General features: G+C 40.9%; 1 protein-coding gene across 4 annotated transcripts in view; it reads left to right on the top strand.

Annotated features, from left to right (window-relative positions):
• The first annotated feature begins 12,094 nt into the window (after nt 1-12,094).
• Nucleotides 12,095-20,568, top strand: part of MIA3 (MIA SH3 domain ER export factor 3) — a 56,017-nt gene continuing 47,543 nt past the window's right edge. For all 4 annotated transcript variants that reach the window (XM_025892144.2, XM_025892146.2, XM_025892142.2 and 1 more), the window contains exons 1-3: nt 12,095-12,252; nt 15,094-15,227; nt 19,310-19,396. In XM_025892144.2, the coding sequence (XP_025747929.2) occupies nt 12,120-12,252; nt 15,094-15,227; nt 19,310-19,396 (354 nt within the window). In that variant the 5' untranslated portion in view covers nt 12,095-12,119. The remainder of the gene's footprint in view (nt 12,253-15,093; nt 15,228-19,309; nt 19,397-20,568) is intronic.

Below are 20,568 nucleotides of genomic sequence, written 5' to 3'. Positions count from 1 at the left end.
GGCACAGGTATAACAAGTGGACCTATCTCCTAGATGCTGGCCACAACAGATGACACTGGACACAAAAGAAGTCAGAAATCTGGAAAGAGAGACGATCTCAGGGTGCCCAGCAGGAAATGATACTATGCAAGCTGACCTGACAGAGTAAAACAAAAATGTGTTTGCTGCTCTTCTGACTCACTATATTGTAACCAATCATAGTGTTTTCATGTTTAACTAAGACCTTTACTAGGATTTACCTGGTTTATGACTCTTCAGTTACCTTTAAGGATAACCATATTTTATCTCTTTCTTTCAATTATTATAAATTACTTTTCCCCATATAATTTTTTTTTAAGATTTTATTTATTTATTTGAGAGAGGGAGAGAATGAGAGATAGAAAGCATGAGAGGGAAGAGGGTCAGAGGGAGAAGCAGACTCCCCGCTGAGCAGGAAGCCCGATGCAGGACTCGATTCCGGGACTCCAGGATCATGACCTGAGCCGAAGGCAGTCGCTCAACCAACTGAGCCACCCAGGCGCCCCCCCATATAATTTTTTTTACTTTATTGAGATATAAATGCTATTTCAAAATAAATAAATTCTATTTATTTAAATTATATAATTTTCTGAGTTCTGACATATGCATATACAGCTGAGACCATCACCACAAGGGAGGGAACATAACCATCATCCTCAAGTTTCTTGGTGTTCCTTGCCTCCCTGTCCTGTTACCAAGCAACAATTGTCATTATAGGTTAGTTTGAATTTTCTAGAATTTTATAGAAATAGAATTATAAGTGTGTATTTTTTTGGTCTGATTTATTTCACTCAGAATCTCCTTGCCATTGCTAGTTTCAATAGCTCCTAATATTTTTTTTAAAGATTTTATTTATTTATTTTGACAGACAGCGAGAGAGGGAACACAAGCAGGGGGAGGGGGAGTGGGAGAGGGAGAAGCAGGCTTCCCGCTGCCAAGCGGGGAGCCTAATGTGGGGCTCGATCCCAGGACCCTGGGATCACGACCTGAGCCGAAGGCAGATGCTTAACGACTGAGTCACCCAGGCGCCCCAAGAGTTCCTAATATTTTTTAGATAATTTTATTTATTTAGAGAGAGAGAGCATGTGTGCAAGTAGTGGAGGAGGGTTAAAGGGAGAGGGAGAATCCCAAGCAGACTCCTCACTGAACCTGGAGCCTGACACCAGGCTGGATTCCAGGACCCTGAGACCATGACCTGAGCCGAAATCAAGAGTAGGCTGCTTAACCGACTGAGCCACCCAGGCACCACGACAGCTCCTTATTGATGAACAATATTTCAAAATTTCATACCTATGTATCCGTCAATGGACACCTGGGTTTTTGGTTGGTTTGTTCTTACTATTACAAATGAAGCTAATATGAACATTTGTGAACAAGTATTAGTGAGGAAATAACTTTTATTCCTCTTGAGTAAATACCCAAGAGTGGAAAAATTGAGTTCATATGGTAGATGTGGTTTAATTTTGAAAGAAACTGCCTGATTGCCAATTATAACTAGCAGTGTCATGAAAACCCCAATTGTAGTGGATATGCAATGATATTCATTGTGGTTTTAATTTGCATTTTCCTAATGATTAATGGTGTTGAATATTTTTTCATATATATGTTTGCCATGTGTGTACCTTCTAAGGTGAAGTGTCTATTTAAATCTTTTGCTCACTTTTTTGAAATTGGGTTGTCTTATTTGTAAGTTATAAGAGTTATTTACATATTCTAGGCTTAATTCTTTTGGATATGTTTTGCAAAATTTTCTCCTAGTCTGCAGCTTACCTTTCCATTTTCATAACAGTGAATATAGAATTGAGAGCAAAAGCTTTTGTTTTGATGAAGTCCAATTTATTGATTTATTTTCTTTGAGAGTTTATGTTTTTCATGTGTATTTAGAAATTTGCCAAACCCAAGGTCAAGAACATAGGAAACATGGAAACATAGGAGAACTATGTTTTCTTCTAGAAGTTTTATAGCTTTAGTTCTTACATTTAGGTCTATGATGTATTACCAGTCAATTTTTGTATGTTATCTGGTAAGGGTTGAGGTTAATGGACTTTGTCCCTAGTTGTATCATTTATTGTCATAAAGTTGTTCAAAATAGTCCCTTGATATTTATTTATTTATTTATTTATTTATTTATTTATTTATTTATTTATTTATTATTTTAAAGAGAGACAGGGCGCCTGGATGCCTCAGTCGTTGAGCATCTGCCTTTGGTCAAGTCATGATCCTAGGGTCCTGGGATCAAGCCCCACATCGGGCTCCCTGCTCTGCGGGAAGCCTGCTTCTCCCTCTCCCACTCCCCCTGCTCATGTTCCTGCTCTCTGCTGTCTGTCTCTCTGTCAAATTAAAAAAAAAAAAAATCTTTAAAAAAAGAGAGACAGAGAGAGAGGGAGGGAGGCAGAGCCAGAGGGAGAAGCAGGCTCTCCACAGAGCAGGGAGCCTGATGTGGGGCTCTATCCCAGGACCCTGGGATCATGACCTGAGCCGAAGGCAGATGCTTAGCCAACTGAGCCACCCAGGTGCACCCCTCCCTTGATATTCTTTTAATGTCTGTATTATCTACAGTGATGTCTTCTCTCTCATTTCTGGTATTGATAATTAGTGTCATCTCTCTTTTTGTTTTTCTTCCTACTCAGTCTGACTAGAGGTTTATAACTTTTCTTGAGATTCAGAGAATAAACTTTTGGTTTCATTGCTTTTCTCTACTTTCTTTTTGTTTTCTATTTTTTTGATTCCTGACCTTATCTTTATTATTTCCTTTCCTTTGCTTGGGTTTTAGTTTGCTCTTCTTTTTCTAGTTTCTTAATGTAGAAGCTGAAGTTGTTCTGGTTTCCTAATATAGACATTTAAGCTATAAGGTTCCCTCTAAAGAACTTTCATGGTGGAGCGCCTGAGTGGCTCACTTGGTTGAGCGTCTGCCTTTGACTTGGGCTGTGATCCCAGGGTCCTGGGATCAAGCCTCATGTTGGGCTTCATGCTCAGCAGGGAGCCTGTTTCTCCCTCTCCTCCCTGCTCATGCTCTCTCTCACTATCTCTGTCTTTCTCAAATAAATAAATAAAAATCTAAAAAAAATAACTTTCAGGGTGTCCCACAAATTTTGACATGCTGTGTTTTCACTTTCACTCACTATGAAATACTTCCTAATTTCCCATTTGATTTCTTCTTTGACTCATGGGTTATTTAAAAGTTTGTTACTTAGGGGCACCTAGGTGGCTCAGTTAGTTAAGTGTCTGAGTCTCGATTTTGGCTCATGTCATGATCTCAGGGTGGTGGGATCAAGCCTCGCATTGGGCTTTGCACTCAGTACAGAGTCTGCTTTCCCTCTCCCTCCCCCTGCTTGCACACTCTCTTTCTCTCAAATAAATAAGTAAAATATTTAAAAAAATAAATAAAAGTTTGTTACTTAATTCCCAAAATTTGGAGATGTTCCAGATTTTTTTTTTATTATTGATTTCTAATTTAATTCCATGTGGTCAGAAAACATACTTCACCCATTTTGAAATTTTTTAAATGTTTGTTTTATGGTTCATGATCATGGTAAATAGTCAAAAAGAGTGTATATTCTGCTGTTGTTGGGTGGAATGTTCTATAGACATCAATTAAGTCAAGTCGACTGATGGTGTTTAAGTCTTCTATAACCTTATTGACTTTCTGTCTACTTGTTCTATCAATCATTGAGAAACGGATATTGAAGTCTCCAACTATAATTGTGAATTTGTGCAGTACTCCCATCTGTTTTTGCTTCCTGTATTTTGAAGCTTTCCTAGTAGGTATATAAACATTTAAAATTGTTATATTCTCTTGATGAATTGATTTCTTTAATATGAAATGTTTTTCTTTACCCTTGGTAAATATTCTTTACTGTGAAATCTACTTTCTCTGGAAACAAAACAAATGAGCAAAGGGGAAGTAGAGAAGTGCCTATTAAAAGAGAGAGGGGGGAGATAGAGAAATCAAGAAACAGAGTCTTAATTATAGAGAACAAACTGATGGTTTTGGAGGGGATGGGTTAAAAGGCGATGGAGATTTAGGAGTGCACTTGTGATGAGCACCAGGTGATGTATGGAATTGTTGAATCACTATATTGTACACTTGAAATCAATATGTATCAATGTATGTTAACCAAATGGAACTAAAATAAAAACTTTAAAAAAAGAAATCTACATTGTCTGATATTAATGACTATTCCAGCTTCCTTTTGATTAGTGTTAGCTTGGTTCATCTTTTTTATTTAAAGTGTGTTTTCATGTAGGAACCATATAGTTGAGTTTTGCTTTTTTTATTTTTTTTTAAAGATTTATTTATTTTTGAGAGAGAGTGGGGAGGGGCAGAGGGCAAGGGAGAGAGAGAATTTCAAGCAGACTCCCCTCTGAGCACAGAGCCCAGTGGGGGGCTCAATCTTATGCCCCTGAGATCATGACCTGAGTCAAAACCAAGAGTTGGATGCTTGACCGACTGAGCCACCCAGATGCCCCGAGTTTTGTTTTTTTAAAATTGAATCTGAAAATCTATGCCCTTTAAAGAAATTTTTGGACTATTTAGATTTAATGTGATTAATGATAGGATTAGGTTTAAATTTGTGATCTTATCACTTTTCTTCCTGTTTGTATCTTCTGTCCTATGTTCTCGTTTTCCTCGTTTTCTGTCTTGCTTTGGATTAATGAAGCACGTGTTACCTCCTCTGTTGACTTACTAGCTCTAACTCTGTCATTTTGTTGTTGTTTGTTTTGCTATAGTGCCTTTAGCTTATACACACCTTTAGCTTATTAAAGTATACCTTCATGTGATATTTTATCACTTCCGTTATAGCTTTAGGTCTTTACAACAGTATACTTCCATTCTCCTCTTCTGCTTTTATGCAATTGTGGTCAGACATTTTACTTGTACATATGTTATGAACCTCACAATATGTTATTAATTTTGCTTTAAATAGATAATTATCTTTTAAAGAGATTTTTTAAATAAGAAAAAAAGTATTTTACATTATTTTATTTTATGTACTTTAGATAGATATATGTTTCATATTTGCCCACATATATACATTTCTTATATTCTGTTAGATTCAGATTTCCATCCAGTAATTTCTTTTTTTTTTTTAAGATTTTATTTATTTATTTGACAGAGAGAGAGACAGCACAAGCAGGCAGAGTGGCAGGCAGAGGGAGAGGGAGAAGCAGGCTCTCCGCTGAGCAGGGAGCTGGACGTGGGGCTCGATCCCAGGACCCTGGGACCATGACCCGAGCCGAAGGCAGCCGCTTAACCCACTGAGCCACCCAGATGCCCCTATCCAGTAATTTCTCTCTGCCTAAAGAGCTTCAACATTTCTTGCAGTATAGATATGGTAGTAATGAATTCCTTTAGCTTTTGTGTGTCTGAAAATATATTCTAACATCTTTTTGCTTTGTTTTGCATATCTAGAAATTTGCTTTTTGTGATGGGAATCTCTTTTTTTTTTGTATAGTGCTACTGACATATAATTCACATAAGTAAACAATTCATCCATTTGAAGTATATAATTCAGTCTTTTTCATATGTTTACAGAGTTCTGCACTGCCACAATCAATTTTAGAACATTTTTATCACCCCAAGAGAGAAACCCTATACTCTTTTTCTGTTTCCTTTCAATACTCCTATCTCTTTAAGCCCTAGACAACCAATAATCTACTTTCTGTCTCTATAGATTTAAATATTCTGGTCATTTCATATAAACGGAGCCATATAATATATGATCTTTTGTAGCTGACTTTTTCACTCAGCACAATGTTTTCAAGGGACATTTCTGTTTTAGCCTATGTCAATATTTCATTCCTTTTTTATTGCTGTTGTATTGATATATCACATTTTATTTATTAACTTTATGGACATTTGGGTTGTTTAGAGTTTGGGATATTATGGGTAATGATGCTATGAATGTTTGTACATCATGTTTTGTGTGGAAATTTTTTTTAAGATTTTATTTATTTGAGAGAGAGAGAGAGAGAAAGTAAGAGAGAGAGAGAGAGAGAGTGCACGCATGAGCCAGGAGGGGGGCAGAGAAACAGACTCCCTGCTGAGCAGGGAGCCCAATGTGGGACTTGTCCCAGGACTCTGGGATCATGACTTGAGCCAAAGGGAGATACTTAACAGACTGAGCCACCCAGGTACCCGGATATATGTTTTTATTCCTATTGGTTATTCACCTAGGAGTGGAATTAATTGGTTATATGTTAACTCTATGTTTAACCTCTTGAGGAATTGCCAGGTTGTTTTCCAAGGTGGCTGTACGTTTTTACACTCCTGGCCATTGTATATTTTCTCTGGAGTTATGTCTATTCAAATACTTTGCCTTGGATTTAAAAAAAGACTAGGTAAAACTTGTCTTTTTATTATTGAATTTTAAGAGTTCTTTTTATATTCTAGGTGCAAATCCCTTATGAGACATGAATGGCAGATATTTTCTTCCCTTCTGTGTGGTCATCTTTTCACTCTTTTGATCATATCCTTTGAAGCACAGAAGCTCTGAGTTTGATAGAGTCCAATTTATCTATTTTTCCTTTGGTTGCTGTGTTTTTGATGTCATATCTAAGAAATCATTGCCTACTCCAAGATTTCTCCCTATGTTTTCTTCTAAGATTTTATAGTTTTAGCTCTTACATTTAGGTCTATGATCCATTTTGAGTTAATTTCTGTTTGTGGTATAACGTAGGGTTCAATTTCATTCTTTTGCATATGGATATCCAGGTGTCCCAGCATCATGTGTTGAAAAGACTTCACCTCATCTTTGAAAAATATTTTCACTTGGTATACAACTCCAGAGCATCCTTTTTCCACCAGCACTTTAAATATGTCAAACACCTGTTTTGTTTTGTTTTCTTTTTGCTTCCATTTTCCCATGAGAAGCCTTCTGTCATTTTATCTTTGCTCCACTGTACATAGTGTGTCTGTTTTCTCTAAATGAATTCCATTTTTTTATCATTATCATTGGTTTTAAGCAATTTAATATGCCTTGGTGTTGTTTTCTTCATGTTTCTTGTGCTTGAGGTTTGTGGAGCTTTTTGATCTGTGAGTTTTCAGCAAATTTGGAATGCTTTTTTTATTTCTTCAAACATATTTTCTGTTCCCCACCTCTTTCAGAGACCCCATTTACACATATGTTGGACCAAAGTGTGCACATTGATGCCCTATTCATTTCTTTCAATCTCTTTCCTCTGCATTTCTTTTTGGAGAGTTTATATTGCCATGTCTTCAAGTTCAGTAATGTTTTCTTCTGCAGTATCTAACCTGTTATTAATCCCATCCGTTGTATTTTTCATCTCAACCATTTTTTTGCTCACCTAAGTTCAATTTGGATCATTTTTATATCCTCTACTTTGCACGCTTATGCTTTTCTACAGCATCTCTAATATATGGAATAGAACTGTGTTAACGTTCTTGTGTAATAATTTTGTCATCTGTGTCATTTGTGAAAGTTTCTTTTGACTGATTTTTCCTTACATTATGGGTTGTATTTTCCTGCTTCTTTGCATGCCTCATGATTTTTTTACTGGACTCCAGACATTGTGAATTTATCTTGTTGGGTGCTGGATTTAAATATGCTTCAGCTTTATTCTTGAATGCAGTTAATTTACTTGGAACCATTTTGAGATTTTCTTTTTAAAGCTCTATTTATTTATTTGAGAGAGAGAGAGAGAGAGAGAGAGAGAAAGCAAATGAGCAGAGGTAGTGGGAAAAGGAGAGAAGCAGATTCCTTGCTGAGTGCAGAGCCTCATGAGGGGCTGGATTTCACGACCCTGAAATAATGACCTTAGGCGAAACCAAGATTCAGACGCTTAACCAACTGAGCCACCCAGGTTCCCCAAACATTTTAATATTTTCAAGGCTTATTTGAAAGCTTTGGTAGAGTAGCTTTCAATCTTAAGCTTACATTTTCCGCCTTTGCTGAGCAATCTACCCGATGTCCTGTTTATTAGAGATTTTCCACTCTGGCTGGTGGGAGCACAAACTATTCTTTACTCCAACAATTGTTCTTCCCACCCTCTCTGGTGATTCTTTCACCAGCCCCAGGTGGTTCTTTATACACAGGTGCTTACCATTGTTCAGTTGAAGACCTGACAGAACCCTCTGCAGATCTCTGGAGCTCTGTCCATGCACTTGTCTTTCCCATGCAGTTCTCTTCTGTCCTGTACTCTTCCCTGCAAATTCTAGCTGCCTTGACCTCCCCAAACCTTCAAATCTGTCTCCTCAATTCAAGGATGTTTGAGTGTCCCTTCTCTGGTTGTGGCCTGGAAACTTCATCCAGAGAGTAAGCTGAGGCAATCATAGCACTCCCCTCATTTGTTCCACTTTTCTTAGGGATCACTGTTTTTTACTGCTTGTTGTCCAATGTCTAAAAAATTATTGTTTCATATATTTTGCCCAATTTTTTCATATGTTTAACATGGGAGGGTAGATCTGGCCCCTGTTACTCCATCTCGCCTGGAAGCCATAGTCCTCAATAAATACTTTACACCATTCTCTGAACTCTGAGTGGTTTCATCATTAGCAGTAGACTGCATTCTTTCTGGTAACTTTAGTATTAGACCTTCTAGAAGTTCCTGGGCAGGCACCATGGGAGGTTTACAATTATATATGTTATTATTCTGTCTCCTCTTTGTTTCAAATGTATATGTCTTGTCTTCTCAGGCAGCCTGCAAATCCTTTAAGGTCAGAAACCCTCCAAGTCTTACTTTTTATGTCTCCCCCCACAACTAGACACATTTATTTTTTAACTCTTACTTAACCTTTACCCAGTGAAAATTCCATTTGAGGTGTTAACAAATAATATACTTGGGATTCGAATTTATGTTAAGCATCAGGGCCACATACTCAAATGCTATTAAAAATGAATGCTGATTCATCCACTATAATTATATATATACATATACTGTCAGAAAGAACCACCCTCATTGTGGTCAGCTGAGAATTTTTTTCTGTCCATTGAACTTGTTAACATCTCAAGGCAATAATAATAATAATAATAATAATAATAAATGCAGATAAATGAAAACCCTGGAAAATCAACAGTTCTTCACCAACTGAGAGCTCTCATCCTTCATATAAAAGTGTATCTGAATATGAGTCAAAGTAAATATTAGTAAAGAATTATTGAATTAGATTAGATCATTTGGGAATTTGGCTTTTCCACCAAAGAATTGCCATTAATTCTACTCTAAATAGAAATAAGAAAAATTAGAACTACCTTTATTTGCCTTATCTATTCTGGTAATACATAGGGAAAAAATACACTGCAATTTCATTCACTCCCACCATAGCAAATATGCCCTCAATCAGCAATAAATGTATTCCAGATTCTGTTCCAGGTGTTGAGGGTGCTGCTGAGGGGAAGACATAAAATGCCTTGTTCTTATGGCATATTTCCTCTTGGTACTATTTACATATGGAGGCTCCATGTAGGTTAATGGCATAAAATATTTATCATCCCACAAATCATTTGTTGAGTAACTCATACATTCCAGACACTTTCCTAGGTATTTATATTATTGCAATGAACAAAATAAATTCCTTGCTCCCCTGGAACTTATATTTGGGGTGGGGAGGCAGTCAAATAGATAAATGTAAGACTGGTGGAAGTGCTCTAAAGAAAAACAAAGCTGGATGGTGAACTAGATATTCATGGAAGGAGCTCTATTTTATGTAGAGTGATAAAGGCCTCTCTAACAAGAAATGGTGTTGCTACAGATACTTGATGAAGCGAGGGAACTAGTTAGGTGGACTGTTTGGGGGAACTGTTCCAGGTTGATGAATTGCAAGTGCAAATGCTCTGATGCAAGAGTCGGGCTTGGTGAGTTTGAATAGAACTAAGAGTAAGAGGAGGGTCTTAGGAAGTGGGGGTAAAAGGGATGAGCAAGGTGAGTCAGATCAAATAAGACAGTGTAGTCCTTCATAAAGACAGTGTAGTCCATGCATTTTAATTGGAAATGGAAAGCTGTAGGAAGGTTTTTTTGTTTTGTTTTTTTTTTGACAGACAGAGACAGCGAGAAAGGGAACACAAGCAGGGGGAGTGGGAGAGGGAGAAGCAGACTTCCCCCTGACGTAGGGCTCAATCCCAGGCAGAGGCTTAATACTAAGCCACCCAGGCACCCCTGTAGGGGAGGTTTTGAGCAGAGGAGAGACATGACCAAATTTATGTCATGAAATGATCACTGTGGTCGCTGTTGACACAGTAGACCTTGGGGAGGCAAAGACAGAAGAGTAAGAAGCTATTGTAACCTTCTAGGTGAGAGATGATGATGGCTTGGACAGGAGATGGTGAGAGTGGTCAGATTCTGGATGTATTTCCAATGCTTGCACTGAGTGAAAAAAGACAAAAAAAAGAAGACATACTGTGTGATTCCACTTATATCAAATTCTAGAAATTATAAATTAATCTATAGCAACAGAAGTTTGTTTGGAGACAGGCAGGAAAGGGGAGGGAAGGATTACAAAGGAGCACGAGGGCTCTTTTATCAGTGATGGATATAGTTAATTATCTTGATTATAGTGATGGTCTCATGGGTCAAAACTTATCAAACTGTACACTTTAAATGTGTGCAGTTTATTATATGCCAGTTATTACATGCAGTTTCTTATACGTAATATGCCAATTACCTTCCAATAAAGCTATTTAAAATAAAGAGAGCCTAGGATTGTCTGATGGATTGGATTTGGGTGTGAGAGAAAGAGTTGCCAGGAATTAAGTTTTTGACTTGAGCATCTGGAAGATGGGAATTAAAATGGCATTTATTGAGATATGGAAAGATCCACAAGTGCAAAGTGCTCCAACCAGCGCCAGAACATTGCAGCCACTCTTCTCTGGGCTGATCTGTGGGCTGTGGCCAGCCTGCCTCCCTGCCTTCCTTCCTTCCTTTCACACATATAGATAATTCAGTTATACTGTGATTTAAACAAGATTTTGCTTCCCCTAGTCAGAAAGAAAGTACAAAAATTGCATGTTGCTTGATGGAGGCTTTACAGAATTGTGATTACAAGGGAGGATATTCCCTGGGTTTGAATCTGAGCTCCATCTCTCACTAGATGTGTGAATGCCCCAATTTGCTCATCTCAAAAATGGAAGATAGTAATAGAATCCTCTACTGTTGTGAAGATTCAATGAATTGATGCATATAAAGACCTCAGAATAACACCTGGGCCTAAAGAAAGAACTCAGTAAAAGTTAGCTGCCATTTATTAGCTTTTCCCTATCTGATATTTATTCTTTAGCTGTTTTTATATCAGTTGATTTCCACTAAATTGTGGATTTCTTTAGACAAGGGCCAGATATCTTTGTCTCATGACCTACATCTTTCCCCATGCCACCCTAGTGTCTGGCGTGCATAAATGATAGCATAAAATGGAAGCTCAACACATTTGTGTTGAGTTAAATTACTTCTTCCCTTAGGAATAAAGGCCCAAGAATCTGAAGATCTCAGCACTCGTATACATTGCCAACCCCTACCCCGCAGGCTCAAAAAAAGACCAAGTTGGCCACCGGCTCAAATTTCCATCACCAACCCCACCGTTCCACTCATGCCCCTTCCCAATCAAAGGTGATCATGGATGGGGGCCCCAAGGAACCCCTGGGAACCTGAACGAGAGGGAGTCTCAAGCCAGAGACTAACAGTGGCAACTCGTGGATGGGATTTGGTAGTTTGGAAAAGGAGACACCAAACCAAGAATGGGGGTGAGGGTGGCGGTGGGCTGGTTCGGGCTGGACCAGAAATGAGAAGGTGCCAGGAAAGGACCCCGTATTGGGGCTGGCGGGTGGGGGCCCCACGGTCGCAGAGAATAGGCGGCGCGGAGGGCCGACTGCGAAGGGACCTGGCGAGGGAGGTGAGACGGGGAGCGCGGGCCGCTGGGGAGGCGAGCGGAGGACGGCGTGGGTCAGCGGGTCGGAGCGAACGCCCTCGGGCGCCCGCAGCCCCTCGCCGAGGCCGCGCTGACGTGTCGTCCGGGAACGCCGCGGCCTCCGTCACCGCCCCTCCCCGCCGCGCGCCCCGCCCACCGCGCTCCGCCCTCGGCCCCGCCCGCCGGCGCCCGCCGGGCCTCGCCTCCGCCTCCGCGCCGCCGGCTCCCCTGCGGTGACCACAACATGGCTGCGGCGCCGGGGCTGCTCTTCTGGCTGCTCCTGCTCGGGCCGCCCTGGCGGGTGCCCGGTCAACCCCACGCGGACACGAGCCGGCGCTTCGCGGAGCACAAACTGTGCGCGGACGAGGAGTGCAGCAGTGAGTGGCCGGAGGGCGGCGGCGGCGGGGCCGCGCGGGGGCGGGAGCCGGGCAGCCCCGCGAGGCGGCCGGGGGCGCAGGCCGGGCGAGCGCCGGCGCCCCGCGCTGTCCCCTCGGCTCTCGGCGCCTGCCGGCCCTGGCCCGGGGGCTGCGCCTCCCACTTGTTGCCAGCGTTTCCTTTCCCTCCGCTGATCTGGTGGTGTTGGGGGTGGCAGTGCCCCTGGTTTTCCCCGGGGCGGCTCGCAGCGTCCGCTCCCCGCCCGGCCCCGAGGGGAGACTGAGCAGTTGGGGTGCTCGCGGCACGCCCTGGGCTCCCCGTGCTGCCGTGAGCGCTCTCCTGCCCCCGCCGTGGGGACCTGGGTGGGTGCAGTCGGGGGCGCAGATGCGCCGAGGGCTCGGCGGGTGCATTCCCGGCCTCAGGTTCGTGGTGGGGCTTGGGAAGGGCACTGGCGCTGCCCCTTCGCCCTACTGCCTCTCTCGGATTTGGGGCTCGTACCGCCTTTTGACAGGGATTGGAGTTTGGGTTTGGGACGAGCCCGGAGTCCAAGCATGCAGGGTATTCCAAGGTCTCGCCTCTGCTCTGCCTCAGTCCTGTCATGTCTGTGCCTGGAAGTCTCCTTGCAAACAGCCAGGCAGGGAGGGCACCTTAAGGAAGGCCAAAATCTTTAGCTTTCGAAAGAGGCCAAGAATCTGCATCTGCCACTTGGGACCGGCAGCCTCCTATTTGCGCAGGAAGCGGAATTGTGCCCCAGTCCTAGATTGGGGGTGGGGGATGGACTGTGGGCGGTGAGGAGGACAGAGATCCCCAGAGTCAGATCAAGAGGATTCTTAAAGTAATCATAATAAATATTTTTTTTCCATAAACCTGACCAGCCTTAGCCTTAGTCACTTGTGTTGTTGGAATCTCTTCCCATGTGTTTGTGGGACCGGGATCATTCTTAGGGCCTCCCAGAGGGTCTTGAATAACCTTGTAACTTAGTGATAACCGCGTTCGGAAACGGTTGTTCATAAATTGTAAACAGTACATATAAAAAAATGTTCATGCTGAAAAGGCCGTATGCCTACAGTTTAGCTATTTATATTCAAATTGGTGCTATTCAAAAACAAACTTCATAGTTGGAAGAGTTTGTATTACCCCAACACCCTGAACAGGAAGCCAGGAGGCATCTTTGTGTTAAGCCATTCCTAGAGGTAACCTAGGGCTGAAGCAAATCAACACTATGAAAGTGGAGCAACTTCCACACTTTTCGCCTTCAGGTTTCTCTGAGCAAACCCAGATGATCAGCAGGCAGTTTTGGCTAAGACAAAATATTTGCCCTTCTTTGCTTTCAAGCACTCCCCTACTTGGGTTCCTCAAAGCCAGTTACCTGGAGATTCACATCGCTGATGCTTCCCCAGTACGGAGACATGGTGTTGGAAGGGCCCTTACTTGTCACATAAGTTGAGAATGGCATGTGTCCAAACAGATATAACCAAAACACAACAGGCGGCAGCCCAGCAGGGTCGGGGACTGTGTGTTGAGTAAAGTATCTAGTAAGGTGTGTGAGTGAGAGAGCTGTCCTGTACTTTTCAGAAAGTTGTTTCACAGTGTGTGGTAATGTCATCTAATTTATTGTTAAAATTTTTCAGTGATCTCTTCTAAGGGGGAAACAAAAGAAACATTGCCATTTCCAGTTGCGATAGAATCCTCAATCTTAAATTGTCCATCACCTTCAACCTGGCCTTTTCCCCCAGTTATATCTGAATTAGGATGCTGACATGTATTAAAGTAATCGGATTTTACCTTCAAAATCCAAATAACCGCCCTCAAATCTATCTGTTCGTCCCTCAAATATGTATTTAAAGATACATTTTAGTGTCTTTATGGCTCACTGGCTTTAAGAAAAAGTGTTCTTTCCATGTCACCCTTCTTTTCTCTGCTATTTAATTGTATCTGTTGTCCATTTCATCTTATATCAGAAACTGTGTAGTTGGCCAACAAAAAGAAAAATGCTGCTTCTACTAGTTTCTAGATCAAGTGTGATTTAAGTCCTGCATTTTAAGATTGAAGGTAACTACTGAACAATTCTCATAGTTTTGCTTGTCCCTGCAACATGTGATGCCCACTTGTGATTTTGTGTATAGACATTAATAAATAAGGGTATCTTCCCTCCATGGTACAGTGAACATTACTTTCATGATAATTTCACATTACCCCGTCATGTGATTGGACCGGTAATAGGATGTGATGTCCTTTCCCGTTAATTTATCCAGATACTGTACAGGGAGATCAGCGTGGCTTCAGATGAAGTCCACAGTGTTTACTGCTGCATGGTAGCAGTTACAGCCACTTAACGATGGTGCCTTTTAGTGTTAGTTCAAGTTAATTGACCCCTTGGGGGTTCCTGGGTGCTCTCCCCAGCTCCCTGTTACCTCTTCACGCAGCCACGCTTAAGCCAGCCAGCATCTGTTCTTGAATTTATTCAGTTGTGCCATGAAGCTTTTTATGATTACGAAACAGCAGAGATTGAGGACAAGAAGGTTAGAGAGGAGACCAAGAATTTCTCTTGACATCAGCTCTGTGTGGCGGTGGACTCATTGCTTTTTGTTTATCCATAGAGAAAAACAGGGAAAGTGGCCGTCTCTCCTGTCTGCTTGTAGGGGATGATATGTAATGATAAAGCTCTAGAGTTTAGATACTTGGAGCCTATGAAATGAAAGCGACTGATTCCAGAGAGTACTGGAGAAACTTGATTGTTTACAGAATGGAGGATACCCTCCTGTTGCCTGATAAATGAGTATGGACTGTGAAAGTTGAATCCTGATACCTGTTTCTCCCCCCCTCCCCGTCTTTATCTACAGTGTTAATGTACCGGGGTGAGGCTCTCGAAGATTTTACAGGCCCAGATTGTCGTTTTGTGAGTTTTAAAAAAGGTGACCCTGTGTATGTCTACTATAAGCTGGCAGGGAGACCACCTGAAGTTTGGGCCGGAAGTGTAAGTACAAATTTGACATACTTTATCTTCTTACTTTTTACTGGTTGTTTCTCACTGTGGTTGGAGACAACTGTTTCCTGGGGTCTTTGATGGAGTTAACTTGTCCTCTCTGCTAGACTGGGAAAACAGAAGGTGGTCTGTATGTCCCCAGCAGGCATCAGGTCTGGCCCCGGGTAGGGGCTCTGCTCTGTTCCTTAAACAAAACTGAACTGCTTCTGGTTGTTGCTTCTCAGCAGTAAGTTCGAGGCCTTATCAGCGGTGGATGCTCCATCCATAGGAAAGGTTGTAGTGGCAAAACCTGAAAATTCTGAACTTCATTGCTTCACAACAGAAGGGTTCGTGAGCATTAGACTTAATCCTGTAAACTTTGTGCGGGACAGTGTTTCACGTGTTCATGTTTAAAGTTGATTGTATGTATTTTTTTCTAAGTTATTAATATTTGTGAAAGATTGGCAGCCCTGGGAGCAGTTACCTAATCGTATGTACTGTTATTTGTCTGTTAAAAAAGCAAAATGTCCTTTTTTGTGTGTGTTTTTTGTTCCCTTGTTTTGTTTGCAACTTCGGGGTCATCCTTTCCCTGCTCTTCGGACACCTGTTCCTGGAGCTTCCCCCAGCTGCTCTGTTCCCAGCCGGTTTTAGGGTGCCCTGATGACCGACGTGGAAACCGGTGACTCCATCATGCTCTGATTTTTAAAAAAACTTTTTGTTCAAGTATAATTAACTTTGTTCTGTTAGTTTCAGGTGTACAATATAGGAACTCCACAGTTCTATGTGCTACTCAGTGCTCATCACCATAAGAGTACTCTTAACCCCCAGTACCTATTTCACCCATTCCTCCACCCACCTCCCCTGTGGCACCCACGAGTTTGTTCTCTATATTCAAGTGTCTGTTTTTTTTCTCCTTTTTTTTTTGTTTTGTTTCTTAAATGTCACATGTGAGTGAAATCATATGGCATGTATTATTCTCTGACCAACTTATTTTTCTTAGCATTATACCTTTTAGGTCCATCCATGTTGTTGAAAATGGCAGGATTTCATTCTCTTTTATGACCAAGTAATATTCCAGTGTGTGTGTGTCTGTGTGTCTGTGTGTGCCACATCTTTGTCTACTCATCAGTTGGTGGACACTTGGGTTGGTTCCACATTTTGGCTATTGTAAGATTTTATTTATTTATTATTTATTTATTTAAAGATTTTATTTATTTATTCATGAAAGAGAGAGAGGCAGAGAGAGAAGCAGGCTCCCAAGGAGCAGGGAGCCTGACGCGGGACTCGATCCCAGGACCCTGGGATCATGACCTGAGCCGAAGGCAGATGCTTAACCATCTGAGCCACCCAGGCGCCCAGATTTTATTTATTTAGATAGATATCAAGAGAGTGCACTTGCAGTGGGAGGGACAGAGGGGGAGGGAGAGGGACAAGCACACTTTACGCTGAGTGCGGAGCCCTATGTGGAGCTTGATCCCGTGACCCTGAGATCATGACCTCAGCCAAAATCAAGATTGGATGCTCAACTGATTGAGCCACCCAGGCGCCCCATTGGCTGTTGTAAATAATGCTCATGCTTTTGATGTTTTTAATGAGGAGATTCCCTAGGAGTGACCAGACTTGAGAGGCCTATGAGTTCTTGTCCTTTCCTTTCTAAAAAGTGTGATGTGTGGACTATTTATTTACTGAAAGTTGTAAGAGTTCTTGATGTCCTTAGGGTTGTTCAGACTTCCAGAAATACCCAGTCTGCACTGTGAAAACTTTTACTATCAATAAAATACCAAACAACAGAAAATAAGGCTTGAGAAACCTACACAGGGAAAAATAGATTCATTTTGTTGGTGTTCCAGATTCCTAGGGAGGAATCTTGAAAGAAAAGACCAACTAACCAGTCAGGTTATTACAGCCCTTGTAATTTGGGCAGAATCCTGATTGAATCACTAGATACAAAGAAGGATCTGTTCTGTTTCCTTCAAGTTGACCACATTAGATTTCTTGATAATCTTCACTCTTGGAAAGTTTTTTCACAGTACCTAGGCTGCATGTTTTACGTACAGTGAGGTGGTTAAGTTGGAGCATTTGGTACGTGAGCTCGACTTGCATTTTCTTATGGCCATGGTCACCTCTCCTGTTGGCCTTCTTAGGGAGTTACTGCTCCAGCACCCTAGCTCTAGCACCCTAGCCGGAGGGCTCTGTGCTGTTTGATGATTGTTCAGGTGGCACTTTGTTTGCACTGCTCACGTGGCATCCCTTTTACTGTTCGTCTTGCAGCTGGCCTGTGTACTGTCTTTGCTCCCTGTAAAGTCATAAGCTCCGTAACGGAAGGGCCCATGGCTTACCCATCTTCCTTTTGAATATTTCCTTTCAGGGTAGTGGCAGTTATTTACATGTGTCCTGATAGTAGCTTATACAGAATTTATTCTCTTGAACAAATGTTCTATTTCTTCCCCACCCCCCCAATCAAATTAATAGTTCTTTGGCAGGGATGATATATGGAAGCAAAATTAAATCTAAAGCTTACTTTCAGTCCTGAGGGTCCATGATTCTGAACCCCTTTTTGTCAGATCCTGAGGCACAGAATACCACCCCCCCAGTATAAAAATACGGAGGTTTTTTTTTTCTTAAGATTTTATTATTTTTAATAATCCCTATACCCAACATGGGGCTTGAACCCGCAATCCTCAGATCAAGAGTCACATGCTCTACTGACTAAGCCAGCCAGGTACCCCCAAAATATGGAGTTTTATATGACCTGTAGTGTCAATGGACCGAGACTACACAAAGACAGATTTATTTCCTTTTTCCATATATTTCTGATTTTTCTCCCTTTTCCAGATTTTCTCTTAATAAAATTTTCCTGAAAAGGAAAAAAAGTATATTTTCCCTCAGTCTCTCCTCTTATTTCATGAAACTTATATTTTAGGAAATAAAAAACCCTCTCCCCTTAGTTTTCAAAATGATTCTTGTTTCTGTTTTTTAGTTTTTGTTCTGCAGCCTTTAGGTTTCTTAGAGTTCTAGATTTTAACTGCCAGTGTTGCAGTTTTTAATTGCTCTGTCTTATCTAATCTTCAAGACCATATTCTAGTACTCCGACTGGCTTTCACGTATTTGCCAGGTATAACAACAGCACTTCTAATGAGGATATTTTAGGAGTTGGTGATAAGATAGCCTTTTTCTCCTTTGGTGCATTGGATCTGCCTATCAGCCTCCTTTGGAGAGATGTGCTTCCCATTTCAGACGTAGCCAGTAGAAGACAGTGTATGCGTCTCAAGAAGACACACTTTATGTATTTTAGCTGTTAATGCTGTAGGTAAATGGGGTTATTTTCTCTAGAGGTTTCCTTTGCATGAAACTAAAGCTTGTTGTATACATTAGTATGAATTTTATTTTCTCCCCCAAATACTGGAAAATCTAGTTTTTGAAAAAGCTACTGCAGCCCATTCTATCCATAAATATTTGCTTTTTGTCATAGTGATCACACATTTTAGCAATTTTATATCCTTTTTACTTAATTTTCATGGCTCTTTATTGGTTTAAGAAAGACTTCTAATTGTACCAGTTGATGAGCAAAGCTGTGAAATGTGCAGGTAGATTATTGCTAGAGGTTATTTGCAATTGTGTTTCTAACCAGCTTTGATTTGCAGGTTTTTTTTTTTTTTAAGATTTCTATTTTTAAGTAATCTCTGTACCCAGCATGGGGCTCAAACTCACAATCCGGAGATCGAATCGCATGCTCTTCTGACTGAGCCAGCCAGGTGCCCCTGATTTGCATAGTTTTAATCACAAAATATATAATAACTTTCTCTTATGTAGGTCTTTTATCTACTTCAGAAATATAACTTTATGTGCTCTGTTTAGAATTAAGTTGCATGTTGAAAGGAATCCTCAGTGGTTTTAGAAAAGTTGGCTTTACGATATTCTGTACTTAATTTTCATTGGAATAATCTGTGTAATCATGATAGCAACTGTCTGTCTCTTGTGGTTATGGCCTACCTACCTACCTATTTCCTGTCACTACTAGGAAGTCTGTCATTTGTATTTCTTATACAGAATTTTGATTGGTGTTTGTTTCTTTTGCCTATTCTTTCATATAGGTTGGGCGTATTTTTGGATATTTTCCGAGGGATTTAATCCAAGTAGTCCATGAATATACTAAAGAGGAGCTACAAGTTCCAACAGATGTAAGTTATAGACTTTTTTTTGGTTCTTAATTATAAATTGCCTTTCAAATTCATCAGTGACAGTTAATGATTTTTGAAAGTCTTTGTGTTTTGGTCAGAAAAAACCAAGTTCACATTTGTGTATCAAGTTTTAATTTAGAATCAGATTACCTTTAAAAATAGAAAAAAAGAAGAAAGAAAAGTTTGAAAAGAATTTGTAGGAGATTATATATCATTATTCGGTAGTTGTCTAATATGTGTACTCGTATAGGGTTTTTCTTTGCTGCTTTAGATGAGAAAAAAATTAAGAATTCAGTATCTTCTTAGTGATTAAGTTTCAGAGGTAAATCTTTTTATTTTTTTAAGATTTTTAAAAAAATATGTTTATTTATTTTAGAGAGCAAGGGAGCGCGAGCAGGGGGAGGGGCAGAGGGAGGAGAGAAACTCAAGCAGACTCCGCGCTAAGCGCGGAGCCCGACACAGAGCTCTATTTCATGACCCTGAGATCATGACCTGAGCCGAAATCAAGAGTTGGAGGCTTAACCGACTGAGCCACCCAGGCACCCCAAGAGGTAAATCTTTTTAGAAGCAAAAGGAGAAGGTATCTCAATCAGAAAACCACTCGTTGAATAGCTCTTAGACATTTTAAGTGTAGAGAAATCAGGTGAAATTAAACCCTACATTATGTACTAGGCCACAAATGCCAGTTTACCATGGTTTTTTTTTATCACTGAGTCTTTAGTGATTTCAGGGGTTATAGTTACGCTATAGGTTTGAAACAGGGAATTTGAGAGATTTGGAGGAGTCTATTCTCAGATCTGCACAGTACTGACTGCACACCCTATAAAGCATTCATCTGAATGCACTGACAGCTCTGTGACGATGAGAATTTTGTGTTCTGGGATCCTGATTATTTTCTGGAGTTTTAAAATTTATAGTAATTGATGCTCACTTTCATTTAAGCATCCTTGAGCAGCTCTTTGCAGTGCTGTGGAACATGCAAGCTGCTGTCCCAGAGCCATTCTTAGATGAGGTTGGCAGAATATATGGGGTCTTAGAGCCAGTGCTGTTCTTAACATTTCTCGATAATTGCAAGGGTCATAAAATCAGCCCATTACCTGTCTGGCCTCATTCCTAGTGAAGAGACTCCCCAGGATATAGGTGTGAGACGGCAGTTCATTGGTCACAGTGAC

This window comes from Callorhinus ursinus, unplaced genomic scaffold (genome assembly GCF_003265705.2).
Source record: "Callorhinus ursinus isolate GAN/ISIS: 27379988/994484 unplaced genomic scaffold, GSC_fseal_2.0 scaffold54, whole genome shotgun sequence".
NCBI classification, from domain to species: Eukaryota; Metazoa; Chordata; class Mammalia; order Carnivora; family Otariidae; genus Callorhinus; species Callorhinus ursinus.
The sequence above is the reverse complement of the archived record's forward strand: the minus strand, read 5'-3'. Positions and strand labels throughout refer to the sequence as shown.